Source organism: Cupressus sempervirens, chromosome 1, assembly GCF_028749045.1.
Source record: "Cupressus sempervirens isolate cs-2001-9-10 chromosome 1, ASM2874904v1, whole genome shotgun sequence".
Taxonomy (NCBI): Eukaryota; Viridiplantae; Streptophyta; class Pinopsida; order Cupressales; family Cupressaceae; genus Cupressus; species Cupressus sempervirens.
The window spans coordinates 238585723-238613292 of NC_143118.1; the positions used below are offsets into that span (position 1 = coordinate 238585723).

The 27570-nt window shown below is 36.2% G+C and overlaps 1 protein-coding gene across 1 annotated transcript; it reads left to right on the plus strand.

Annotated features, from left to right (window-relative positions):
• LOC149577047 (Galactose oxidase/kelch repeat superfamily protein) lies at positions 1 to 25762 on the plus strand. The gene is made up of 2 exons (XM_089821744.1): positions 1 to 849; positions 23174 to 25762. The coding sequence occupies exons 1-2, from the start codon at positions 802 to 804 to the stop codon at positions 24425 to 24427; spliced, it is 1302 nt and encodes a 433-aa protein (XP_089677870.1). The 5' UTR covers positions 1 to 801; the 3' UTR covers positions 24428 to 25762.
• Positions 25763 to 27570: the final 1808 nt, after the last annotated feature.

Genomic DNA, 27570 nt, shown 5'->3' on the forward strand with positions numbered 1-27570 from the left:
AAGAGGGAAGATTCGTGCTACTTGCCAAGTAATTAAAACAATAAATGCAAATCTTTAATTCATTTGACCATAAAATAAAGTGGTGGTTAGGAACAAGTCCATTGTGTTTCAAGAATATCATCAATGGATGACGGCAATCTATTCCAAGGTCTACTGAGAGGATTTTATGTGTAGATTGATGGCCTGCGTTTCCACGACGTAAATCTAGGGCTGTGATGGCTTCTCTGTTTCATGGATGCCATGGTCTGAATGGGGACAAACAAGAGTTATGCTTTTTTAAAGAAACAAATAGAACACTATGATTACCCCCACCCGATTTAAAAAAAAGTACTAAGTTGTAGTGTTTTTACTTTTGCTGTTGCTGCTGCTTTTTCCTCGATGATATGTGCCCATTGCCCACTACAATTTGCCTTTCTCGACCTCTGATCTCTCTGACAACCACTGGAATCTGGATACCCATTTCATTCAAGTCTGCAGAATTCATAACAACCCAGAGTTTTTGTTGTCCCTGAATTGTATATATCCCGCACCCACTTGTTGTAAATCGGTCTGGATAGGGTGAAAGTGTCACATCTTCTGTTTCAAGGTCAATGCAATACATTTACCATTGATGGTGTGGAATAAAAAAATGTATATAGGGCCATGGATGACTGAGTATTAATCATTTTGGGCCATTGGGCTTGTGGGTCGTTAAAGGGCATTGCGGATGCTGATCTGCTCCTAATGGGGCTGGTAGTCGGTGAGATTCATATGGGTGCGCTATTCTTGCTCTGAACGCAAGTGGGTTTTTCTTGGAGTCAAATGAAGGTGACAGAGACTAAGATGCAGCGTGGGATTCAGCCTCCTCTGGTAAGATCAATCAAATTTATAGTCTACAATTTGAGAAGCTTTTGCGTGTTGGTGTATCCCTTTCGCTCTTCTGTCGGTGGGGTTCAGTCCGTAGAATTTTATCTCGAGGGTCATGGAATTTAGCGTGTAGATCGGCCTTTGGGATTTACATTTATGCTTTATTGGGGCTTTTGTTGAACTCATACGCTATGAATGCACCATGCCTTGATTCTAACCAGTTTGCGATTCTAGAACTGTCCCGCACTGACATCTCTGTAGTTTCCTACCCTTAATTTACGAATCAGAGCATAGGGATCTACATTTTGGCAAAGCAAATAGTCTATTTTGCTAGTGCAATATTTTTATCTAGGATTTATTTCATCGAACCTTCAAACTGAATAACTGCTCGTGGCCTTTTGGTTATCATAGCACTCGTATTTCATGGGACAGCTTATCGGCTCCCACCGCGCAATATTTATGTCTCAAAATTGAATCACTTACGTTTGATTTAAGACCCAATGATGAAAGCTCACTAACCTCACTAATAGGAAAGAGGCATAGGGTGAGCTCGTCGGCTAGTGTTCTGTTATGTTATCTTTATACCAGTATTTTTTGAAATATTATCTTTATACACGTCTCTTTAGGACTTATGGCGATCCTAAAGAACGGTGGAACATTGAACAATCCTTAAAGGCGGTAGTGCTCAAGATTGGAGGTCTTCCAGTTACTGTGTTTTTAAAAGTCTACTAAGCTCAGGATGAGGAAGACTAGTTGAAGCTTGAGATGTTAAGAAAGATTTCAAAGGTTTGGAAAGAGGACCGAGGGAACATCTCTACGTATAACTGTAAAATCATTCCAGTTTTCTTTATATTAGTTTCGTTTTGTTTCTCCTTACAAAAGCTTTAAGTTGATTAGGAAACAATTGACTATCCTTCACCACAGAAGTTTTACCGTGAAAATGAGGATTGGGTGGAAAAGGATACATGACTGTTTGATTGAAAGAGAAAATGATTTCTCCAGTTTGGGTGGTTGTGGGTTTCATGATAAGATATTTTTCCTTCTTTCTCCTTTGTCTAGTCATTCTAAACATCGTGGTACTACCTCTAATCTAAATTAAGTTCTCAACATTTTGTATTTCATGACAACTTGCTCCTCTTTCATATTGTTTTGTCTAGTCATTTGAAACAGCATGGTACTTCCTCTATTCTGAATTAAATTCTTGTTAGATTTATTCATCTTAACATTCTTTTTTATTTTTGGCCTTCCTTTTTAATGATTTGAAGACAAACGCTGTGTCATGAATTGACTATAAATAATAAAGGTGAAGTATATCTTGCCTGAAATATCACATGTACAAGATTCAGCCTCAAAAACTACGTAAACTTTGCACTACCACCAATCTATATCTGCAATACTACGGCTAACTACAGGGTTCACCTCAAGTCCTGATACATATTCAAACAGAAAATACACTAACTTCACTAGATCTGGGACACATGTTCATCGTGGGGAAGGAAAGTCAGTAACAAACGGTGGTTCCATTCCCTGTAAAGATTCTCTGAGAAGGAGATTTTGTATCTGGCTTTCTACCATCCAACCAAGTGGTGTTAGAAGCAAAATTGGGTGAATCAACAATCTGAGACGCTCAAGGATAATTCATATGCATAGGTGAATGGACTGATAGTATGCCAGATACATTCACTTCTTCAAGGGATTCTGCACCCAAGTTCCCTTCATTAAACCCTTCTACTAGAGTGTTGAACTTCTTGAGTTTATAAAAACCGAGCCATGCACATTATGGTTCCTTGAAAGCCTCCTAGATGGGTCCTGAAATTGAAGTTGTTAATGCCAATAAATCTTCAAAGAGTTGTTTAGAGACCAATCTTCCTGAGTGATCATGGCCAAACTCATCTTTTCCTGTTGCTAGCACAGTTTACATCAACTTTCCTGAGGCCCAGGCAGCCTCTATGGGGATGGAACTGTGATTGCTAGACACCTTGCTGAAACCACAAGGCATTTGGTGGAAACCAGCAATGCTTTTTTTGTGTAGATAGATTTAAGATGTTGACTACCTGGGTGTTCAAACTGCTCTCCATCCTAGTGAATACATCCAAGCCTGCCCCTGGGATACTTTGTTCCTGAAATCTGATGTGGGTTCCACATTGCAGAGAATGATGCTGATGCATCATAAAGAAGTTTATTGCACCCCTCTGATGGGGAAAGACCCTACAAGCGAGGCTTTAGTCTATTCTTATGTTAGGGCCTGTTTGGTTTCGGGCATAGGAATAGATAATTGAGAATTGCTATTCTAGAATTGTTATTCTGGAATAAGAATTTGAATTCTCTGTTTGGTCAGACAAATTACAAATTGGAATTCAAGAAGGTTTTGAACCACAAATTGCAGGAAATAACCTGCAAAAACGATAGAGTTTTCTTTGTTTCACAGAGCAATTAAAATTTATGAGGACACATTGACCCACTTGGCCACCTTGATCATCTCAGCCTCCTTGAACTGGAATCCAACAATGAATATTTAAAAGCAATGATTAACAAGAAAAAAACCATGACACATTCAATCTTTGGTCAGACATCATTTCCTGCCCATATTCATCCATGGCACAGTAGCTACAGAGATCAAATAGCACTTGATTGGCTTTTAAGTAAATGCTGCAGGCACGATTTATATCCCTACAAATAAATTATAATCCTATGGTAATGAATTTGCAACTATGGCAATGCTTAGGTTTTTCATTGGTAGATACTGTTATTATCACACAACCAGAACTCAGAGAGCAATGATCTGGAATGGAGCTGCTGGGACACCTGAAAGGAAATGTGTAGTTCCGTAGAAATCAAATAATTTCTGATTGTGGGCCAAATTGAAGATTCTCCAAAGTTTAGCAGTTCGAGACCCTTGCCGCCCATGATTCATCCATTCACAATGGCTCTCTGGAATAAAAATTAGTTTATACGAGCTCAAATGATTTCTCTGGTTTGATCAACAGATCTTAGAAAATATTTTTTTCAATATCATCAGTTTGAAATTGGGCAATGGGAGACCTTGAGAACAAGTCAAAATGATTCGGATCTGAAAACATTTTCAAATAAGAAAAATTCAAAATGGGAATGGGAATAGCAATTCCAATTACAAGTATTTTGGAGAATGGACAAATGCTCATTTTGGGGCAAAATGGGAATACGTATTCCTATTCCCAATTCCGATTTGGCGCAACAAACAGAGAATTAAAAACGAATTCTAACTTTCTATTCCTATTCTGATTGTAGTCCAGCAACCAAACGGGTCCTTACTGTTTTGTGTTATAATATGCAGAAATGATAATTTATTTGGGGGTTTGGGTTTGTTTTGGTAGAGTTTATACAAATAAAAATCATAAATATGTAAATTTGTGCTGCCTATTACAAGAATTAAGTCTAGAATATTGCATCACACGCTTATAATGAACAAAACTACCATAAAAATTAAAGATATAACTACAATTTCAAACTGACAAACTTAAATATCATAATGGATATTCATTGTTCATAATCAAAAAAAAATTTCAGCAATTGGCATCATACAGGTCTTCATAAAGATCTTCATTGTCATCATCGGCATTAGATGATATAGATAGATTATATATACTAGAAGGCTTGATTATCTGACTCGTCAAAAAAAGCAATTTGTTGCCAGTAGTAGAATTTGAGTCAGTTTGTTTTGTCTCTTAGTAGCGTCTGAGTCAATTTTCTAGAAAATGCAAGTTGAAACACGCATGGACTATCTCAAGTTTCAACCTCTATTGATGCCAATCGATTGTGTTTTATTGAGTGTATGAAGGTGTTGTACTTAAAATCTGCTCACATAAAGACTATCTGGCAATGTATTGAGGCAAATTTAGAGAGTTTAGAGTTATAAAATGATACCCTATAAATCAAACTTCAATCTGGAAAAATAAAAATCAAGCTACAAACTTGGAAAAATAAAAATAAAATTTGACAGTCCACATTTAGAAAGGTTCAAATAAGAACCAAAAAAATTCTGACAAAACTCTGAATGGACTCAACAATTTTGTGCACTTCATTGGAGAATTTTTCATTTGGATCTCGCTTTTTATTCAAAGTTATGATGGTCTTCATCTTCTTAATCATTGAGTTGATGCCAACATATACTTATTTTAATCATAGTTTATCCATGTTATTAAATTGGATCATACTCATGATGAGCTTAGGAATCTAAGAATATGTTCCACACAATCCCATCAAGTGTCTTGGATCATGTATGTGCCCTCTTTGTTTTGGTTTGCTTCCATATAGGTGAAAGTTGGTTGATGATCATGGTAGACACCTTAAGTTTTCATATAAAGATGATTTTGTTGGGGGCAAATCGCGCCTCAATAACCTATTAAAAAAATGATATTCAAAAATTAAAAACAAAGAAGTAAACATATGTAACTTTTAATAAATAAATTACCAAAGTGAAACATGATTTGTTTTTGTTTGTTTACCTTTGGCATCTCTAAGTTTGGAAATGATTTTAATATTAGCCTGCGGCATGTGCTGGTTGGTGATGAACATTTGTATCTCTTAAGCTTTAGGATACACCTATTTGATTTAATCAATTTTGCTGTCCATTTTTTGCTAAGTTACCATATTCGCCCCTCAGCATGCAAATTCGACATTTGATTCGTAGCTTATTCGAAGTCGGTTCTAGTTCTTGTCAAATTCGTCATTTGTCTGATGAATTCCCTGCGGATTCTCTTTTTTGGACCCTGGACAAATTTGGGTGAATGTTGAGTGAATTTTTTAGTTGACAGAAGAATCCAGGAGGAATTTGGAGTGAATTTGGGCGTGCAACCAAAAAAGTTTGACTTTTTAATGTTTTTATTGTTTTGAAAAGTTTTTTTTTTGTTTAAATATAATCTGATTTATTATCCAACCAATCCAACTCTAAAGCATACCCGCACTTCATATAGTGTATGAACTTATTTGCTGCAGCATAATTTTACATATAAAAATAAAATAAAAAATAGAAAATTCTTGTACAGATGAACCCAAACCCAGCCCCAAAATTTTTTGATTGAATTTTAAACCTGCATCCGAATCAGAATCCGAACTGGCAACTTAGATTTTTTGTAATGTAAAAGTTCGAGTGATTGGACAATACAAGGCTAAAAGAGATGTACATAATGTGCCTCAACTAACAAACCAACCATTTTATAGTTTTTGCATTGTATTTTATGACTTGGACAACATTATTAGGCCTTAACTTTTAGATGGAATGTATGAGGATGCTGCAATGAATTGCACATCCTTTAGTTGCCCTTCATAATCCATGGCTATCAAAAACATCGCCCCTTAAGATATACTACAAATAGGTTTACCAAGAGACAAGTTTTAACATCGGATAACTTGTGCTTGAGGCACATCTACCTTTCATCTCGTATTTGCTATCTAATATGTTTTATCAACACACTTGATGGCTAGGAAACAGTCTTCTTGCATAGACAATATTTGATACCCATGCCAAGAAAACCACACATTGGCTTTCATCAACTGCACGAGTTAAAATATTTGACATCACACCCATTGTAAACCGAAAGATATCCCCAACCACCTCTTGGAACTTGCTATGTCATGTCAACATACTTCCACAAGGGTGAAATGTATTTGTTTCAAGTGGCGAGGGTTGGTGTTAGAAAGGATTGCTATCGTTATCCCTTTGTCAATGAAACAATACATGAATAAAATGATATATCCTTCCTAGCTTATTTAAATGTAGGATATTGAGCAACTAAATGAGTTTGTAGGGGAAAAAATAAAGAGAAGACCAAAAAAGTTTATATCCAATCCAAGAATCTCTTTACATGATATCCTTGGTAGTAGATGAACTCTTGGACATATGTAGACTGATAGTCCAACCTCTTTGGAACCTTAAAATGATCTTTGACCTTTATATATACAATCTAAGTCACAAGGTTCGAATTTGAATTCGAGTTCAACAATCATAAAATTTGGATAAAATTGACAAAGATCAAATTTTGAAAAAAAAATGACAATTAATTCGCACCATATAAATTTATTTATTTTTAAATAGAAGTAAATATATCTACAAAATTGTCAATATAATTTAAGAGTGTTAAATAATGTAATAAATAACTCAATATTATCTTGAAATAAGACAATATTTTATTAATTATTTAAAAACATATTTCTTAAATTTAAATTGAAATAATTTAATTTAATATAAGATACAGTAATTTAATATATGTAATTTCAAATTTAACAGAAGTTTCAATAAAATTACATATCATATACTTGATTAAATAATATTCTAGAATTTATCTTATTAAAAATTTAAATTTATAGTAATAAAAAATCGGGTTTAGTATAATGTAACTTTTCACAAATAAATAATTATTGAAATCGAAATCATTACAAACTGTTCTTGCTCGCTCACGTCTTAGACTTAGGTATCCTACTCAACCACGGAGGAGGAGCCATACCTTATTGTTGTGGGCCGTGGCATTCTCATCTCCGACACCGTTTATTCCTTCGTAATTCCTGCCATTTCCTTGTTCACACTCTCACATCCTGTTCTAAATTGTTCTTTTTCGTTTCTTCTTTGATTGCCTACGATGACTTGCATAGTCACTCACAATGCTTGGCGTGTTTAATCAAGGACAAAACTGCAGAGAAAGTCAATACATTCCTCTAGATGAATAAGGCTGACTATTAACGAATTTAATGAAAATATTTGAAATTCGCCAAAATTCGAAGTTCATCCATGAAGTTTGGCGAATGCTGTGACTTAGTATACAATAGCAAGCAAAAATGAAAGTTCAGCAAGTGAAAGTGTTGTGTGTATTTTCAAAATGAGGTAAAACATTCGTAGACTAATAGTCCAACCTCGTTGGAACATTAAAATGATCTTTCACCTTTATATATACAATAGCAAGCAAAAATGAAAGTTCAGCAAGTGAAAGTGTTGTGTGTAATTTCAAAATGAGGCAAGAGTGCTTGTATTTGTGTTATAAGTTTTTAGTTCAATTTTGGATTTAGCATTCTTTTTATTAGTTGACCAATGGGTAAATTCTATTGGTCAAAAAAAGCAAAAATCTAAAATCTAAAATCTAAAATCTAGGTTAACAGGTGTTCGTGTCCTCTGTGCATTCGGCCAGGGTCCTGTCAAAAGCCCGTGGGTTTGGCCTGGATGAACCTGAGCCAGATTTCATCTCTAGATGTGTCCAGCCGGCAAATTTGGATGCTTTAAATTTTTTTTGGCTTTTTATTGTAAGGTATACATCAGCAGCAGTAGTAAAAATATTGTCAAATCCACCCATCAAGGAATGATCACTGGGCCGCTCTTGCATATTCAATGCTTAATCTCTAATGTTATAAAATTTATAACTATATACAATCTCTATTGTTATCAAATGCATGGGTCATGGTTATCATTGCTAAGGACAGTGGTTTGTGTCTGCAAGAGTATCAAATGAGTACCTTCAACACTATCAAGTGTGTAGTGGCAGTGATTGTAGATAATAATGAGAAAGGGATATAACCATTTTAAAATCTTAGGGCTAGTTCATTACTTTGCCTTAAGGATACCTTAAGTCTTTTTCAAGGTTGCATGGGGACAGGGGTACTTGGCTACTTAGGCTACTGGTATGGGTACATGTACAACTATTTTGAGTTATTTGGGTATGTCAATCTTTTTTTAATATAATATAATTAATATTTATAGAAAATCTGAAATTATGAGTCATGACGATGGTTTTTCAAAACAAGAACAGTGATAAAGTTTACAAATGTGATGTATTGTTTTCAGTTTTAGATGCAGTATGTTTGTAATAATAATATATGATAAAAGTTTAGATGCATAACAGAGAAGGCGGATTTTAACATGATCAAGAAGATCATAAATGATATTACAATGCCATATTGCAAATTACAAACTGCCAACTTGAACAGTGATAAAGTTTATTGTTAATCAGCATTGTATCTAAGTTTCAAATTGATCACATATTGAATTAAGCTTGACAAACAAAAAGCTGATACATAAACAAAAAATGAAATAAAAACCAGAAATCTTAATCAAGGTTCTTAGCTATATGATGCTCTCCATTGAGTACCCGGTACTTGGGGTACGTGTACCTAGTACTTGGGTACACGGGTATGCATACCAGGGGTGTGGGTACGTATACCCATGCAACCGGCAACCGTTATACAGGCACGAATTTCATCAGGCATACGAAGGCAACACTTAGTCAATTTTTCATTCAACTTGTAAATGGTAGTGCATAAAAATACTAAATTTGTGGCTGCATAGCCACTACCCCAGTAACCTAGGTCTTTTCCAAAATTTGACACACTTGAAGGTCCTAAGAACTAAAAAATTAGGAGTCTTAATATGCGTAAAGACCTTGTGATACAACGCCAAACAAAGACAGTATACAAATAAGCCATCAGGAGAGACATGGTAAACCTTCAATGATAGTGATATCAAAAGAGAGATCATAGTATTCTAAGAAGAGTCATGAATATGATAGTCATTGGGTTGTTATCCATTAAATGTTATTCATAGTCTATTGAGATCACAGTTTATAGAGCTCATAATCACAAATGATTGCCATGTCAAGTAAATTAGAGTCAACTGACTTTTAGGAAGATAGTCATCTAATAGGATGATGATGATGATACCTTCTATGACCCATAGGATATTTGCTCTGATCAATGATGGCCAATTGTTGACACGTGACATTATTATTTTTAATGTTTAATATGTATCATGACATTTGAGTTTGACTATATTTGACTATTAATATGGTGGTGTATTTTGAACTTAACTGCTGCTGCAGATATGTATATATTCTTCATATTTTATGGGTTTTTGTATGGATGAACCCACCCCCTCAAATTGTCTTTTGCCCAGATTTGCAAACCAAACCTCAAACCTGATACTAAACTGGGAACCACAACTTAGCCTAAAATGAAAAAGCTTATTTTGGGCATTTGAAATTTTCTTGGGTTTGCCTTGGGTCATCCAAGCACACATGGGTTCACTTGATTATCCTTTGCGTTGTACCCTTGCAAACCTAGTGCACTTGGGGACTCCTTGTGGGAATCCATAGGGATTGGATATCTATTGGACTGAGATCTAGGCCTTTATTTGAGTGAATTGGTGTAGTTTGGGCAGCTAAGAATATGTTGGTTGAGCATATCTGAGCCAGAGGTCAGAGAGCTCTCCATTTACATTGATTATTCAATTTAGTTAAAGATTTTGTCCACTAGATGTTGTCTTATGCAGAATAGAGCCCAGCTCACTATTTACATAATGATAGAACCCAAAAGTTATAAAGCGACTTTGCACAAGCCAACCATTCTTAAACCTTCTTAGTGGCATAGGCATCTCCTACTCTTTCTAGATACCAATAGTGCTCATTTAGTTCCATGAGCTAGTCTAACCCATGCGTTTGCAAGTTTTGTTTCTTTTAAACAAAGTTATCGATTTGGGTCTGGGTTTGAGTTTGGATTTTTAAGCATGACAATTTTCATAAAGGTTGTGATATTTTGGGTATATTTGTATAAAAATATATAAAAACCATGAATATATACATAATTCTATCTAAAAATGGGATAAACACAGAACATGCATCTGATAAACAGAAAAACTAAATTTTTTATAACCTGATGTGTACCTAATATTGGAAGCTTAACCCCTTTGTATGGAGCTCACCAAGAGTGTTAAGAAAAAGATAAGTCGTTGATACTAATGTGTTGAACACTTTAAAGAGCAGTAGAAAGCATCTCTCTCTCTCTCTCCCCTCTCTTAGAGTGTTTAAAAAAAGAAAATTCTGTGATACTAATGTGTTGAACACTTTAAAGAGCAACAGAAAGCATGCATCTCTGTCTCTCTCTCTCTGTGGAGGATTTTTCATCCCAAAAGACAGTTTAGCTACTGAATATGGGTGAATGAGCCATGCAATGGACCTCTTTTGGATATAGCCAAGGACTGAGGGGTATCGATTCTGCCCAATTCATCCTGAGCAACGATTTAAGCCTTACCAATTATGATGTCGGTGCCTTGCACTCCTTGATCCCTGCCAGGCTCTTTAGGAAACTTTCAACTTCACCAGCAGACCAAGGTCCCATTGACAAGCATGCATTGTTTTTAATAACATGTAGCCAGTAATTAGCTGTTTAAAATATTTTGAAATGAGTTTAGCAGGTAATACTTAAATACTTAATATGGAAAGAGCTAATAACAAGAAAGAGCAGCATGCATTTTCTGTAACAACAGAAACACCAACATAATAATATCACATCTTGAACATTGACATTTTTATGCAGAGTCATTAATACCATTGGATGGAAAAGTGAGTAAAATAAGGAAAAGCTTGAAGAAATAATGGCCTTCTTGCCACATATTTCATCTTATCTATTGTAATAACACCTTTTGTACATGTCCGCCTGTTAATAAAGAAACTATTTTGTCGAGTTTTTAATTTTGTTTTTTCTTTGTCTAATGTGACAATTTAAAGCAAAAAAGTATGAAGAAGCAGCAAAAAGAGCTGTATGGCTTGAAGCTAGTATAATTTGGGCATGATAAAGCCCAGTTGGGTTTGTTTGGGCATCACACTTAGGATATACAGTGTATATTAGAAAGTTTGGACGCAATCGGCTCATTGGATTTTGATCTTTACCTCTTTGCTTCAATTTTGTTGTGAACCCTTAATGAGGACTTTGGAAAAACTCCTATGTTTCCCCGAGTTTCCGGTACGAGGACAGCGGGATGGCAAATTTTTTTGGTGATTTTGGGGACGGAGGGGGGGGGGAGGGGGAGCAATGGCAAACGGGGATGGCTATATATATATATATATGAAAATTTGCAAATATACATTGAAATTTGCAAATATACATGTCATTCATACGAAACTAAGCACAAAGCATCTCATTTAAACATTATAGAACCATAACATACAACATATGAATGCCATTTAAGAAATAATATCTGATTTCAGTACTCCACTGTCAGAATGCATATCAATATCAGTGAACAATATCATAATGATAAACATGATAAATCTGAAAATCTAAATCTAAATATGCCTAAAGCTATACGCCCAAAGGCTAGAGGGCTGCTATAAAGAAATAAGTATCAATGTATCATAATCATGTTCATATTCAACATAGAAAAACATAAAAATGAAGTAGACTGCTGCTCATATTCTGCCTCTACCGCATTTGGAGGGGTGGGGCCCACCTCAGTGACCTAGCAATGAGCCTTAAATTTTTTTTTAATATTCACTTTTTAATTTTTTAAAGTTAAAAAAAAAAAAATTTGGGGATGGCTGGCCGTACCCGGTATGGTTGGGGGACGTCTAGGTGTCCCCTTTCCGTACCAGAGATGACCAGCCATCCCCCTTTTCTTCCCAGCTGTCCTTGAGTTTTGGGGACATCCCCTTGCAATTTGCCTTTTTTGGGGATGGCTGGGGGACGTCCCATACCCGACCCCCCGTCCCTGCCCCATTTCTGAAACTCCTGTTTTTAGGCTGGGTACGCGTCCTCGGGGAACATAGAAAAAATCTAAGCATAAGGATTCCATTCTTCTATCCTATTTGCAAGTTTTGAACTTTTGAGACTTGCCTCACATCCTTGTAACTCATTTGAAAGGTAACTTATTGGTTTGCTCATGTTCAGCCCCAGATTAAGCTTCCCTCTGTACTTGGTCTAGGTTTATTGTTTGAACATTGATTCGCAATGGATGGCTCATAACTCACTCTGCTCCATCTGTTATTCATTGGACCATGTACCCAGGTTAGGTACAAATTAGACTTGGATCTAGAGGCAAATCTGAGCAAAGTGGTAAGTTAGCTTTCAAACAAGGTTGAGTTATGGGGATGTAGGGAAGCCTTCAAACTTAAAACAGGATAGAATAATAGTCTTTAACTTCTTTTGGGAGAACTAACTTAAGGCTTAAAAGAATGTTGAAGCAAAATGATTAGGATCAAAGTCTGATAGCAGATTGTCTACCAACTTTCTAGTGTATGCTCCACATATCCAAAGTGTAACTCTTCTAGAAAAACGGCTCGAGGATAATATCCCTGAATAGCTAGTGGTCCATTATCACCTTAATTGAAGAGCAACTTCAGATTTACTTATGCTTTGAATCACTTGGTTGTGTTTTTCTAGAGCTACTTGTTGGCCTTGTTCTTTGTGTAAGTTTCTAGTCCTAATACTGTGATGACTATGGTTTAAGTGTTTGGGTACATTTGTATTGCATTATTTTTATCCTTGAGTACAAGGTTGTATATAGATATATATAGATATATTCATGTATTAACATGATAAAAAATAATGACACTCATATTTGCCAATAAAACAAAATTTGTCAAAATATTTAAATGCCTCACAATCTGTACAAAAGAAAAGAAAAGAAAAAGATTCATAAATTTATAATTCAGTGACTAGCGAAACACTGAAATGTCAACACAAAAATTTCTATCAATATCCAATATTCTTCATATTAGTCTTCATCAAGAGCATCAAAGTCAATGATTGATGCAATTTCATTTGAAAGACAATGAGTTACAATGCTACTTCCATTAAGCATGCCATATATATAAGCTGCCTTATGTAAAGAGTTTTTTGGAAAGTTGTACAATGTAATGGGCACCTTGGAAATGCCCAAAAACTGAACCAACTGCTGAAAGTGATTTTAATGTCTTTGCATAGATTTCAATCCACATAACATGAACAAGAAGGAATTTATGCAAATTGAAGATTGAACCGCTACTGAAATAATATTAGTTCTCAAAATGATAAAATCAAATACATAGCAATGGATTCCAAAGGCCAAACCCCAAGGGAATGATGTCTAGAATGTCACAAGCGAGGATGAACGTCCTCTAATGCCAAGAACAAACTGTACATCCAAGTTCTTATCAAATGCAATTCACCATCATCCGATGCTAAACAATGAAGCTCCCACCTCTATTTATACTTTCTCTACACCTTTTTAGAAGGAAATCAAATATTAATTAATTGCAAGTACTAGAAGCTCCCCCCTTCCAATAATTAATGCACTCTCTAGAAACTCCTCCCTTGCAATACAATAAATTTTTGTTTTTTTGTTTTTGTTGATCAGTAAACGGCCAAACCCTAGATTAATTATTATTAGTTGTTAGAATTAATTATTATTATATGTTAAGTGAAGGTAGATTCGAACCCAAGGCCTCCCATATGAGAGGCTCGTAAGTTACCGTTGCGTTGTAGGCTTTTGCCTCTTGCAATACAATAATTAATTGTGCTTCTAGAAAATTAAATTACTAGAGGCTTTCCCCTTTCCAATAATTAATACACACTCTAGAGGCTTCTCCCTTGTAATACAATAATTAATTAAATATAAAGTCACCTTTTAATTTTTAATTTATTTAATGACTTTATAGGAAATTAATTTCCTCTTATGCCCCACTTAGCCTTTGGAGAACGTGAAGGCTAAGAACTCCACTTAGTTGCTAGAAAGATAGGGACATTACATACAACAATAATGTCTAAGCACACTGAAGAGTTAGATCACAATTCGTTGTCACCCCTTCATTGTAACTGAGTTTCTTAGGTGACAGGTGATCTCAATAATTAATGGGGGTTTGCGAGTGGAGAACTTAATGGGGTTGAGGGGTAGCACCCCTCGTGGGGGTCAAGGGCAATATCCTCAGTGAGGTTGATGAGCAGCCATGGGGGGTTTTAAGGGAGAATGCCTTTAATTAAGGCCTTTGAAACCACAGAAACATTAATGGCACAGGATATTTATTATTTTCACAATTTTATCAAGGCAAAATTAAGAACTTGGCACTTTTTAATTCAATCTTGTTTAAAAATTGTTTATTTTTATTTTGGGTGATTCTTGGGTCCTAATAGGGTTGTCTAGAGTCCCTCTCAGGCACTTAGGGTTTTGTAGAGGGACCTTGGTTGGGGAAATCCAATAATCCAATGGACTTGGCCTTTGATTGGAAACTCAGGGTGACCCACTAACTTAGCTCTTATTATTTTAGAGTCTATTGGATCTCTAGATTGAATATTTTGTAGAAGATTCCCTGTTGTACTTTGAGACACTCACTTGACTACTGATTATGTTATCTATTGAAATTCAATTTTTAGAGGTCCATAAAATTAACATCTCTTTATATTTAAAAAAGATGCCTTCAAGCCATTACCGACCATCACTTCAGGATCTAGAATATAATTGTTTTTTTTACCCATCCAACTATTAGACATGGGAGTGCATCCTTTTTTTGCCATATCTTATGCTGCTCATCGGTTATGGATTTCCTCATTCAAAATTGGTCCCATTATCTCTTCGTCATTTCATGCTTTGAAATGAATATCTATCTGCAAACTCCAAGACACCAGTGCTGGTGCTTGTACTTTGATGCAGGGTGTCATGTTCCTGAACTGACCATGCAACACTTGTCCCCAGTGCTGTCGTTGGTTTTTTTAAATTATATTTTGAAATCTTTGTAACTGTTTGCCTGAAAAGGTGGTCTACCAACTCCTTTTCATCATGTTAACACACAGCAGAACTGCAAGGGTGGTACAAGGAGTTTTAGGCAGGAATGAATTTGAAGGGGGCGGATGTGGATTTAATGACATATTTTGGTTCCCATGGTAAGTGGTTAGATAAGTGGAACAGCCTAGATTTAGGGATTTTATTGAGAGGAAAGAAGAAACAGAGAGGAGAGAGTAGAGGCAGAAGATAATAATTTTTTCCTGCAGAAGGAAACATCAGCCAAGGCCATATGAACAAGAGAAGACAGAGGAAAGAAAGGATTAAGAGAAGTTAGCAGATTATCCCTTTTATACAGAACAGATGAAGAGGGAAATGTTGAAGCTCAAATAGGGGAAAGGCTTACTCACTACTCAGTTTTTCTGAAATCCAAGTGAAATGTATTTAAAACCATGATTTGTTTACTTTCAAATCAGTGCTGCTGTGTGAGGAGTAGTGTGTATGTGCTAATCTGTACATGTTTGATGTGGCATGTGGGTGCCTATTTTGTACCAGTAGGTGCACGTGTGTGCTTTTTATTTCATTTGCAACAACACGTATCCCAAGGGAGAGCCTCAACAACTGCACAGAGCAGACATAAGACAACCTGCAACATGTCAGGGTACAGAATGAATTGCAGCAAGAAATAACTCAAATCTCCCCAAGGCAGCACAAGTTGCTTTCAGGAATCCAGCTTTTCCTCTGACTGTGAGAGTGTGTTCTAGACGGATTTTTGGTGCTATCAATGTGGTACCAAAGGGGATTACAACTTTGGAAAGAGAGCATTGCCGTTGGCTCAGGGTTGGAAGGAATCTGACAAGCAGTAAATGTGGGTGTGTGCCCTCAAAGCAAGGAGGATGGCGATTAGAGAGAGATTCAGGACAGTAGGACGCCCTCCCATGAGAAGAGTGACAGATTGTTGTTGTAGCAGTGGAAGCTGTAGACAGACTAATGAGGTGTTGGAAGCTATGAGAGGATTGCAAGCCAGAATAGAAGCCCGTGAAGAAAATAGGAAAGATTACATGAGCCGATGGGCAGTGAGAGTAAAGGAGGAGCTGATGCAATGGGACAAGGTGACAATGCAGGTGTGGTGACTGATGCAGGGTAAGGAAGGCTAGTAAAAGCCTTATTGAACATCAGGAAAGAAACAATAATGGAGTAGCCAAGCTTCTTGGAGAATTTGCAACTCAATGAAGTGACAGATTGCTTGACAAAAAGTGGAGGAATAGGACCGTAGAAGAGAGAAGGTTGCCAAACAAAGTTGAAAGAATATGTAACATTTTGGTGGAAGGACGTGCAATCTGAGAGGCTGAGAAATTTTAGAGAGAGATGGGATTGAATGGTGAACGCTGAGCCCAATGAATGCCGAGTTTCTAGTAGGGGATTATTAACTTAAAACTGCTCAAGAAGTTGAGTACTAGTGGCAAATAAAACTCAGTGAAGGCCTATATGCAAGTGTTTATAAGATTTCTATCAGGTTTAGCTATACTGACCAGGAAAAGGTTGCCAGTTGCTCAATATATCAATGGATTAAGGATGAACATACAAGATGAGTATGACAAGTCTGTGGACTGTTAAAGAGACATGCCAGTATAAAGGCTGGAGAAAAACTTGCAAGAAGGCAGCAAAGAACAACAGAAAGTAGAGGAAGATTGAGCAGAGGAATGCGATAAATATGAAGAAAATGCAGTTGACAAAGAATTCAGAGATCTTACCTATGAGGGGTAGAGGTGAACTTATAGAGGCCAAGGTAGGGTTAGAGGAAGATTTAGTAGAGGAAGAGGATAAATGTGAAGAAAATACAGTTGTAACAAAGAGGTCAGACCACAGAATAACTATAAGAATAATAATGAAACTTGAGAGAGATCTTACCAATGAGGGGGCAGAGGTGAACTTGTAAGAGGCCGAGGTAGGGGTAGAGGAAGACCTCATCTTTAACGCACTTGTTTCTTGTGTGGAGTGTGGACGCTAAAAAAGGTTGAGAAGTAAAGCTGGTGCTCTCAACACCTATGTCACAAGGTTCAAGTTCAAGTTCGGGCGCTAATAAAATTCAGATGAAGTTCGACAACAGGGAAAAAAGTCCGAAAAAATTTGCCATAGAACTTGTCTATACAAATCAATATTTTAAAATATTTAAATAAATCCACAAAAACAAAACAATATCATATTAAATTTTAAAAGGTAAAAATATTATAATATATTATATTTTATTAAAATATAATATAAACACTATTAAAATTTAATTAATAAATTTATTAAAGTTTATATGTACATATATTTAATATTATGATTAAAATCTCATTTAAATGCAAAATTTTAATATATTTACTAAAAAAAAATAGAAAACAAAACCTAAAATTTAAAGGTATAATTTTTTTTTGGAAAAAAGAAGAAGATTCAAAAAAATAAAAATTGTAAAGGCAGAAACAAAAACAAAAGGAAATGTGAGTTTGTGCATCATTAGTAGACAGAATTAATCCATGACATAACTGCGCAAGCTGCTACAAGGGAATGAACAATGAACGGTCTCACCTCCTGGTTGCAAAGCTAAACACAAAATGTTAATGGGTCAGCGAAAAATTGTCATAAAAATATTAGCGTTTGCGTGATTTGTTCTCCTACCTCATTGTCAAGTGGGCAGAAGAATTTTTATTTCCATTGCTTGTCTGGCTTGACCTAGGAAACCATGGACAGACATATGAGAAGCCATCTTAAATATGAGAATCTTGAACAGAACAAGAATGACTGCAGGGGAAAATAATTGCTACAGATGGCTTGACTGAATTTGGAACAGATAGCCTAGAACACTTATGAAATGTGCAACAGATGTACAAGCTAGTGAAAAGAGGCTTGTTTAATTGTTGCTATCTAACCTGCTCATAAACAAAAGTAGAACAAAATAGGTACAAAAGATCCAATGGTTTCATCCTGGAAAAACCCTCCCACTAGAGGGAAAAACCTAGCCACACCAGAAAAATATATCTTTTATTAATAATAGAAGTTCAAGTACAATGCTTTCAACTTGATACCATGTCTCATCACGCAAATAAATCATGAATATATATTATATTGAGAGACCCTTCATATCACACTGAAGGTCTCTTCAATTTTCAAATACAAGTCTCCTCATATTTCCATACACACCACTCTTTGCATGACACATGTCTCTTCATATAATATTATCTCAAATATTATCATAAATATCTTCTCCAGCTGTCGACACAATACAAAGGTATTGTTCCAATTAATATATAGCGAAATCAGAGATAAAGATCTCTTATCACAGCTACAATCTTCAACACAAACAAGTATGGGAGCTATTGGAGAGAGGAATGATTGAAGAAAGCCTCAGCTCATGCATAGTTCTAGTTGTGTTGGTGCTAAAGGAGGGTGAATGGAGGATATCCACAAATCCATGAACCATTAAACAAGATAATTGTTAGGTGGTTGATTTCCTTTACCTAGAATGGACGATCTTGTTGATTGCTTGGAGAAGGCTAAGAATTGCTGTAAAATTGATTTAAAAGTGGATACTACCATAGTAATATAAGAGAGGCTGATGAATTGGAAATTACTTTTAAAACCAAAGAAAGGTTTTACGACTGTCTAGCATTGCCCTTTAGATTGACAAATGCTTGTAGCATATTTATGCAGCTAATGAATGAAGTGGTTGAGACCATTCATGTGAAAATTTATAATTGTTTACCTTAGTTATAATTTTTATTTTAAGCAATGGTAGGGTAGAACATGTTAGGAAAGTTTCGCAAAAGCTTGATGAGGAGGAATAACTAATTAAATTTAAGAAATACAGTTATATGAAAACTGGTTGTTCTTCTAACCGCTTTAACTATCCTTAATGTAATAATCCATTTAACAACTAAAGCCAAGAAAAATGCAGAAAGGTAAAAGTAAGTAAGTTCACACAAAAGCATTCATCAAGTTGACACAATTATTTTGTACGTGGAATTCCTTGGTTAGAGGGTGAAAACCACAATGGGGATAATAATCTTACTAGCCCTTAGAATGCATGTAAAGGTTTGCCCTGTTAGGAGCTACAAATGTTTCTTTTGGAAATGCATCCTATTAGGAATGCCTATAACTCGTTAGGGTTAGAAAAGCTTGTGAGAGCTACTTTGTCAGAGGATTTACAAGTCTTTTGCTGATAGACACCTTCTTAGAGGATTTTACAATACACTTGCTAATAAAGCTTGCCCTGCTAAGAGCTACAAATAGATGGAATGGTAAGAAAGCATACTATTTTATTTAGACCTTAGATGTGGCATTGGCTTGCCGTGTACATTCTTGAAACATATCCATCAAACCTTATCAAAACTAAACCTTGTGACTCGAAGACTATCATTGCCATCTTATCATCTTTCCATAACATATTCAATATAATCATTTAATTCTTATAACCTAACCTAGGTGTTCCTGTAGTACTAGAACCTAGGGTTTCAAACCCATGTGGTAGGATGGAATACTACCAACCCTGCATTTTTATGTGATATAATTTGAAACTCAACTTTGTACCTAGATCCTGTAACTCGAAACTAACTGTACCATGTTATCACCCTTCTACAATGTACTCAATGAGGGTATACATTTAAAGTTAGTATGTGTGTTAACGTAGTCATAAAAAAAATTGTAGTGTATTTGCCCCAATTTTTGGGCATGACAATTCTCTACTTCGTATCCTCAAAGATGCACTGATCTTCTTGTTTACTTGGCGAGTTATTTGATCTCACCTCTCACCTTGGTTGGTTGCAACAACCTATTGTTGGCCTTTCTTCCTCTGCAACAACTTTGTCTGCAAGTTTGCTTCTTGCTGCTTTGCATGTTCTCTATTTTATTTTTCTTCTCTTATCTTCAACAACCTTTTGTCTAATTAAATCATTTATATCCATTCTACGGTGTTAGGACACAATTACCCATAATCAGTTTATCCTACTCAATTCTCAAATTCAAAATTTGAATTCCATGTCTGGTTTGTTCACAGGGAACCCGTGAGCCCCATGTCTAGGACCTAGATTGGTAGCCTTGCCAGTCCTTGGGTGAACCAATGGTGACCTTTGTCCTTGCTTGCCTTCATCGTTTCACTCTTAACCCCAATCACATCTATGGTGACTCACTTTGTTGGTGACTCGGATTAACTATCCTTTATGTTCGACTACTTGTGTTGGCATGGGTGTGCTATAGTGTATATTGGTATACTCCTTGACCGGTAATCATCAACTTCTCTCTTCTTCTCTTTCCTTCAACCTGTTGTCAAGTAGTTTGCCAATCAAAGACTTTGGCCATCAATGACAACACTCCATATTTCTTTCAAAGGTCAACAATCTCCCCTTTTGGCATTGATGGCAAAACATCATTTACCAACATCTCCCTTTCTGCTTTGCAAAGTTTCTTTGATGGCAAAAGCTTCATTCTTATGTTTACCATTCCTTCAGGTGTACCAGTGAGAACTACGTTGCTGGTAGATGGACTTTGGCATTCAATTGTTAGATCTCCTCCTAACAATGTGCCTGTCTCACCTCATTCCTTTCTCTTTTTTTGGCTCCATTTTTCTGCTTCCTTTTCATGTTTTTTTTCTTGTTTCTCTCTCGCTTTCTTCTATGCTCCTCTTGTTCCTGTTCTTTCCCCTTTTTGTTTGTATTCTCCCCCTTTGCTGTTGTTCTCTCTCTACTGAGACTATTCTCCCCCTGTTTGGCTTTCTTATTCTCCCCCTTTTTGACATCAATAACAAAGGGTCCAAAGGGTTGGCTACATGTTGTCAAATACATCTTTATATTGTCTCTGAACACTGGTGAGATGAGTATCTCCATGATACTTCAAGTTAGTGAGTGCAATTGTCTCTCTTGATGTCTGCCAACAGTGATTCAAGTTCGTATAGTGTGTTGGGTGGTGCTTGGGCAGCTAGTGCTTCTGCATGGACAATGTGCGTTTGGATTATGCCTGTCATTGGAGACAACTTGCACTGTAAAAGGGCCTAGACATATTGTAGAGATACATATAAATAAAGCATTACAAGTTTGATGATAGAATTGGCAGAGACATTTGCATTTGCAAATCTTGACTTGATACCTTATATCTAGCTGATTGAAATTTTGCAAAATGCTCAATGTAGAATAAAACAATGCACATGAGAGATGCTTTAGGTGTTCACAGGTCAAGGTGGAAAATTGAGAGGAAATGACGATGACAACTTGAGTTGGAGCAGAATTATTAGCACATGATAATTCAAATGTAGTTTGACTTTGATCTACTTTGTGACAATAGTACTAGACAGCAGATATGCAGTTGAGATTATATCCAGATTTATGACAGCACCAAGGTTGGCACATTGGTTGATAGCAAAGATATAACGATATGTGAAAAGGTGCAATCAATTACTGTTTTAAGTATAAGAAGCTGCAAACAATTGGCTTGATTTATATACACAAATTGACTTGTATAGGGTGTGTAGATGATAGGATGTTATATCTTTTAGGCTTAAAAATAAAATACTAGATTAGAAGTTATTCTTTGGTAGCAGCATGTGAAGCGAAGTGGCTAGGAAGAGTCCTTAAATATTTGGATTTGAAGCATCTAATCAACAGAATAATCATTGTGTTGCCACATATGAAGATACAGTTCTTTTCACCTAGTATCTTGGCCTTATCCAAGGACAAAGATAATTTAGTTGCTGTTCTGACTATGTTGAGGGGAAGAATCAGATCAGAAGAGTCAATTGATTGAAGGACAAAGAATGGACTGTTGTTATTTTCACCAAGGCCTGAGAAATAATAATTTTCTGAGTTTAGAGACATTTTTTGGTACAAAATGAGGACTTTGTTCAAATATGTGATTATTTTTCTCAATTCTCCTGGGTCATTTGTGTAAGCTCTAGGGGACAAAGGGATCTTTGATGTCGTAGATGAAGTCTTGATGCAAACTATCGAATGAAGGCTGCTGGAGATCTATGGAACACAAAGAGTTTAGCTTAGGATATGAGATGAAGAGTATTTGACATTTGAGGATTCATGCATCTTTGTATAAGTAAGAATATGGTGCCATGATCAACTTTAATGGAGGCGATGATATGCAAGCATGCTGTCATTTCGATAGAGATTGGTTTATTCTTTTTGTAAATGACATCAAGGAAATTCAGATTGTCAACAATGGTTGACAATTGCTTGCAACTAAGCTATAGAAGAAACTGGAGCCTATTTATGTCTTGTCAAAATCATTGCTTCAGAATTGTTGATATCAGGAAATACTAGTTGGCCGTAAATCAGAAGATCACTGATTGTTTATGATTAAGTGTTCTGGCTATGCCTGTACCTGCATATAAGGCTATCTGAAACCTTTTCTGGCATCTTGATGGAAAACTGGACGAATGTTACTTATAAGCTAAGCCTTCTTTCAAACACTGAATTTCTGTTGGTGTTACATATGAAGTGGTTAACTTTGACTTGATTGAGTGCAAATCTACAGTCTTGTTAGAAAAATTTTCTGGATCCACAATTGTATTGTCTAAGTCTTACGATATAAATACAATGATTGTGTAAAATTTGAGCAAGAAATATATGGTCCCATGATTTTTTTGGTCAACGTGTAGCTGTAATTCAAAAAAAAGCTGAAAAAACCAAAACTTGTGAATATGCTCGTTTGATTGCTTTGTATTGACACCAACATTATGATATTGCCAATGTTTGCTTATGATATATGTTTTTTGATGATCCGATTTTGCTCGAGAAGTACTTCTGCACATTTCTCTGTATCATTAGGGGAAAATTGATTTCGATATTTTGTAACTTGTTGCAGGTTGACACTGCAGCATGCTATTGCAGGGTAGATGCAGGCCTTAAAACTGTTGCAGGGGCAAAGAAATTTGTTCCAGGATCAAAGCTTTGTATCCAGCCAGACATTAAACCATCTATTCGAGCATCCAAAGGCAAGGCCATACGGGGAGAGAAAAACAAAGTCCCATCTGCATTGATACCTGGCCTTCCTGATGACTTAGCAATAGCTTGCTTAATCCGTGTCCCTCGTGTTGAACATAGAACTCTTCGCCTTGTCTGCAAAAGATGGTATCGCATACTGGCAGGAAACTTTTTCTATTCTTTGAGAAAGAGCCTTGGCATGGCTGAGGAGTGGATCTATGTGATGAAGCGTGATCGAGATGGGCGCATTTCATGGCATGCTTTTGATCCTATCTACCAGCTTTGGCAACCTCTTCCTCCCGTTCCAGGAGAGTATTGTGAGGCTCTTGGGTTTGGATGCGCTGTTCTCAGTGGATGCCACCTTTACTTATTTGGGGGCAAAGATCCCTTAAAGGGATCAATGAGACGAGTTGTCTACTATAGTGCGAGAACCAATAAATGGCACCGGGCACCAGACATGTTAAGGAGAAGACATTTCTTTGGTTCCTGTGTAATAAACAACTGTTTGTATGTTGCAGGTGGAGAGTGTGAAGGAATCCAGCGGACCTTGAGATCAGCAGAAGTTTATGATCCCAATAGGAATAGGTGGTCATTTATTTCAGACATGAGTACAGCCATGGTTCCATTCATCGGAGTTGTGTATGAAGGAAGATGGTTCTTGAAAGGCCTTGGATCTCAGCGTCAAGTCATGAGTGAAGTGTATGTTCCTGCAACCAATCACTGGTCACCAGTGCATGATGGCATGGTTCAAGGCTGGCGCAATCCCAGTGTCTCTCTTAATGGCCAACTATATGCTTTGGACTGCAGAGATGGTTGCAAATTGCGAGTCTATGATAGTTCTTCCGACTCATGGAGCAAGTATGCAGATAGCAAGCTACATCTGGGAAACTCCCGTGCTTTGGAGGCAGCAGCTCTACTTCCCTTGAATGGGAAACTTTGTATAATTAGAAACAATATGAGTATCACAGTAGTTGATGTGACAAAAGCCGACGACGTGACAAAGAATGGTCAACTTTGGGAAACCATTGCTGGAAAAGGCCAATTTAAAACATTTGTGACAAATTTGTGGTCGAATATTGCAGGAAGAAATCGACTCAAGAGCCACATTGTTCATTGCCAAGTACTTCAAGCATAGTAACTAATACACCCACTTATATACTACACAGTTGTAACATCTACAAGGCCTTCTAACCTTTTTCTAACAAACCCAATGAGGAGTAGATGTTAGCCAGAGATTGCTAATATAGTTTTGACACCATATCTAGTTGTATGTGGTTCAAGTTCTATATTCAGTTTATGGGTGTTGTCTGTTGCACTCATTGTTAGATCTGTTTAGGGATTGGTAGTGCAATGTAGAGTTGCTGAAAATTTAAGGCAGTCGCTTCAAAAGGTTTCTGATACCAAGTAGGAAGCCTTCTGATCAAATTCATTGTTGTGTCTATGGACAATTTTACGTTTTCCAGGTTATTGAACCTAGAAGTAAACTACACAAAGTGCTTAACTCGTGCACTTGGATTAGCACCGCTACATCAAGATCGATATTAACATCAGGAGGCTTTTTCTGACAGCGGTAGACCAGAAGTGGAGGCAAAAGAGGCTGTAATCAGATGTCCAGTACCGGGGTGCATTTGCCTATTCATTAAGTTCTGTGGACGATTTCTTATAAATAAAATAAAAGTGGATTCCTTTGTGGGCTTGTTTTATGTCACTGGTGTGCATTTATAGATTTGGTGAAAAAGGCAGTGCTTCCTCTAATGGTGGATAATGTGAACTATGGATAGAAGATGATCAAATCAACAAGTGATGATGATTCTTTGAATTGGTAAAAATCAGCTGGTAATCGTGTGGGCCTTAAACAGTGAAGTATCTGGAAAGAAGAAAGTTGAAAGTTGAAACAATGGAGAAAAGTTCAGCTTGTTTGGATCTGTATCAGTACAGATCAATCTACAGCAGGTTATTTTTATTTAAAATATTATTAAGATTGTACACATGTAAATTTATTAGACTCTATTAAAGAGACCATACAAAAGAATTGAAAGGGTTCTGGAGGCTTCTGTCATCCTTATGTGGGTGCATTGGTGATTAAATTTCAAGTTAGCACTTCAGGTGCTTCCAGAAACTCCATATTCCTGGGCTTTGCAGGATTTGCAGGATGGATAGGGATCTGCAAGTATTCAGGAGGTGATGTTCCATGGTCTGATGGCAATTTTTGATATGTATCATTACATTTTTCTCGGAAATTTCTATTTGTGATAGTTTGATGTTGTATTAATATTTGAACATGGTAAGAAATGAATCTGTAGCTAGTTCATTCCTTAAATGAGAACCAACCAACACCAAGAAGAAAATTCAGAAAGAAATGAATTTGTGCAAAGGCAATGGGGAAGTGGGATATATCAAGCTATGGGTGAAAAGTCCCTTGAGTCATTGAACATTCTGCTGAATAATGAGTTGCTTTTCATTCTTTGAATTCTGAGAATTGTAGATTTGAGTTAGAGAATTATTGTTTCTTTCATTGATTGATTTAATTTCTACCTCCCATTGGATTTTGTGAGCTTACCTTGTCATATATGTACACGATGCAAGTGGTGGAGGTGCTTGAGATGCGCAATTTTAATATGTAATCTTCTGTTTTTCTTTGCAAAACAAAACTTTGTAACTTTCTGTTTGCCATTTTCAGTTTGTAATAAAAATGTTTCACGTGCTGGTAGCTTACCTTTTGGTTCCATGTGGGAGTGTTGTAGGGGGCATGTCACAATTTTCTCAGCAGGCACCAACTGCTAAGAAAATATGGACCATTGTGTAAGAAAGTTGCCCCAATTTATGTTCAATAGATCTTTTCTGAATCTCCATCAATAAGTAACACAAAATATTTCATAAAACTGATATACAAATTCAGTCCTTGGTTGAGATCTGCTATAACTATATGATCCCCCATATTAAATACGGTAGCTGTTGAATTATATTTTCCTTGAATGGCATTGATTCAGAATTGTCCAATATGTTATCGTTTTCTGAAGAGCTCCAACAAGATGTAGTTGCTGGCTTGCATGATCGTGAAATTTAAAACTTAAAATTTGAATGGCAAGTTTAAGGAGTTGATGTGGCGAAGGTATTACGTGTATTAATAACACATCTAATGCATCAAGCACTCACAACTAACAGAGTTATAAACTAGATGTGGAAATGGCTTATAATGTAGAGGGCTATCAAACATTTTGAGAAATGGTAAATCAGAATTTTGTAAATATGTTAAATTTGTATATTTATGTTTCAAAAAAACTGATGTAGGTATCCATTACATGATTTCTTATAAAGATAGGTGTCCAATATTATCCAAATTTATAAATTATTAATTTTAGTGGAAAAAGATTAGAAAACAAATTAGCACTATGGTAAGATTGGAAAACAAGTTGACTTTTCTTGGAGAATATTTGCTATAGATCAATTGATGAGCTTAAGGGTTTTTTAAATGAATGGTTCATAAAGCACAACATTTGTTGAAGATTTTGGAAATGTGTTTGCAAGGAGTGGATATAACACTGGAGGAAACTTCATTGTTAAGCACATTTGAGATATGCTAGTATGTACCAATGCTTCACTTTTGTGAGCATCACCTAAATGCAATGAGTGCTAAGTGTTACATTCATTCTAATGAGAGAAGGGTTTGTGTGAACCACTACTCATGAAACATGGGTTGAAGAGTTTGATTCAAAAAAACTGAAAAGTTGAATTTTGATAGCAATACCACAATTTGACTTGTGGTGGGAAATATCTCCTACACATTAATTGACACATAAGAGACTTTCTAATGAATGTTTCATAAGGCACAACACTTGTTGAAGGTTTTGCAAATGGGGTTGTAAGCAAAGTGAGTTTACCATGGATGAAACATTGTAGTTAAATGCGCTCAAGTTGGAGTAGTTTTGGAATGGGTGACCTCTTGGGAAGTACAAGTGCTTCATCATTTTGAGCATCAACTAGATGTAATGAATGTTGAGCGTTCCATTCATTCTCATGTGAGAAGGGTTTATGTGGATCACTAATGAAATATAGATCAATGAGTTTGTCTGAAAAACCTACATAGTTGAATTTTGATAGCAATATTACAATTTGACTTATTGTGTAAAATATATTCTATAGAGCAATTGATGAGCTTAAAGGGGCTTTCTATTGAATGCTTTTGTAAGGTACAACACTTGTTGAAGGGTTTGCAAATGGGGTTAAAAGTAAAGTGAGTTTAACCATCGAGGAAACTTTGTAGTTAAGCGTGTTTGA

Bases quoted from the DNA above. Each gene is read 5' to 3' on its own strand.
- LOC149577047 (XM_089821744.1), top strand. From the start codon at position 802: ATGAAGGTGACAGAGACTAAGATGCAGCGTGGGATTCAGCCTCCTCTG. The intron at 850-23,173 runs GTAAGATCAATC...AACTTGTTGCAG, and splicing joins GTGGGATTCAGCCTCCTCTG to GTTGACACTGCAGCATGCTA.